Raw genomic sequence first — 1521 nt, forward strand, 5'->3', positions numbered from 1 at the left:
AAATGGATGTTTTAAAATGTGGAGAAAAAGTAAAAGAAGTCTCAATCTGCACATACGACTACAATAGAAGATCTGGCCGTTGAAACTTTTCTATCAACGTTAAACAATTGCCCAATTAGCAGTCCACGGATCGCAAAGATGAACCGTCGATCAATTCTCCTTCCAACGACGGAGATCGAAACTCAAAATTTGGAAGCATCTACAATAAATACCCGTATATCTCTCTTCCGAAAATCATTCCAAATCTAAAAAAGCAAAACAAAACCCTACATTTTCAAATCCTCTTGCAAATTTTCTCTTCAGTCTAGTTCTAGTTCCAATTTGAGAATGTCTGGTCGTGGCAAGGGAGGAAAGGGATTGGGCAAGGGAGGTGCGAAGAGGCACCGGAAAGTGCTTCGCGACAACATTCAAGGCATAACGAAACCTGCAATTCGGCGATTGGCGAGAAGAGGTGGTGTGAAGAGGATTAGTGGATTGATATACGAGGAGACCAGGGGAGTGCTCAAGATATTTTTGGAGAATGTGATTCGTGATGCAGTGACTTATACTGAGCATGCTAGGAGGAAGACAGTTACGGCCATGGATGTGGTGTATGCTCTGAAGAGACAGGGAAGGACCCTTTATGGTTTTGGAGGCTAATCCAAATGTTTTGGTGATTCCTTTTCTCTGAAATTGTCCTGTGAGATAAGAGTTGCTTGTTCCTTTTGAATTCTTGTGATTTTCAAAGAACTGTTTGGTTCTTTGTGGGGTGAAAAAAGGAAATTGGAACTTCAATTGATTTTTTGAGAAATGAAAAGTAAGGTGCAGAACACATTGGAATGTAGGAACACTTTTGCTTGGTTCACTCCTTTTTTTAAGTTTTTGGTATTTTTATTTGTATTAAATTTATACCTGGTAAAATTAGGGTAAAATTTTGAAAAGGTTAAATTGAATAAAGAATGATGAATATAGTGTTGTAATATTCTGTATCAGAGAAAAATGTTAAGTGATTAACGTGGTTTTAGTTTGCGTGTTCTGTTTTTTGATCAAAATAGTAGAATAAGAAACTTCACTAATTAGAGTTACCGGTTGTTCTGATTAGGAATTTGTGATAATAATGGTGGAATAAGACCTTCACTATTGAGGTCTTGATGGTTGCGTTTAAGAATTTGTAATGAAAATAGTGGAATAAGAACTTCACTATTGAGGTCTTGACAGTTGTGATTAGGAATGATTGTTCTTCTTTGAGAGAAATTTCAGTATCTTGAAGGGTTTTATCGTTGAGGGAAGATATGTAACAACTTGAAAAAAATTTACCCTTAATTCTTTTATTCTTCTATTTAGGTTTGGTTAACTTGTGTTTGTTGTTTGGAAAGTAAAGATATGAGATATGAAGAAAAACATAAGAGATTTTCTTTTTGTTTTTTTTAAAACTAGTATCTATAATATATATATATATAAATAATTTAAGAGAAATTTTTTTTTGTGTTTATATTTTAAAATATTAATTTTATTTTTTTAAAACATAATTATTTATTAAAT

At 33.5% G+C, this 1521-nt stretch overlaps 1 protein-coding gene across 1 annotated transcript; it reads left to right on the forward strand.

The window, feature by feature from the left end:
* The first annotated feature begins 226 nt into the window (after positions 1–226).
* LOC114172285 (histone H4) lies at positions 227–844 on the forward strand. The gene has a single exon (XM_028056865.1). The coding sequence runs from the start codon at positions 328–330 to the stop codon at positions 637–639; it is 312 nt and encodes a 103-aa protein (XP_027912666.1). The 5' UTR covers positions 227–327; the 3' UTR covers positions 640–844.
* Positions 845–1521: the final 677 nt, after the last annotated feature.

This window comes from Vigna unguiculata, unplaced genomic scaffold (assembly GCF_004118075.2).
Source record: "Vigna unguiculata cultivar IT97K-499-35 unplaced genomic scaffold, ASM411807v1 contig_531, whole genome shotgun sequence".
Classification (NCBI taxonomy): domain Eukaryota; kingdom Viridiplantae; phylum Streptophyta; class Magnoliopsida; order Fabales; family Fabaceae; genus Vigna; species Vigna unguiculata.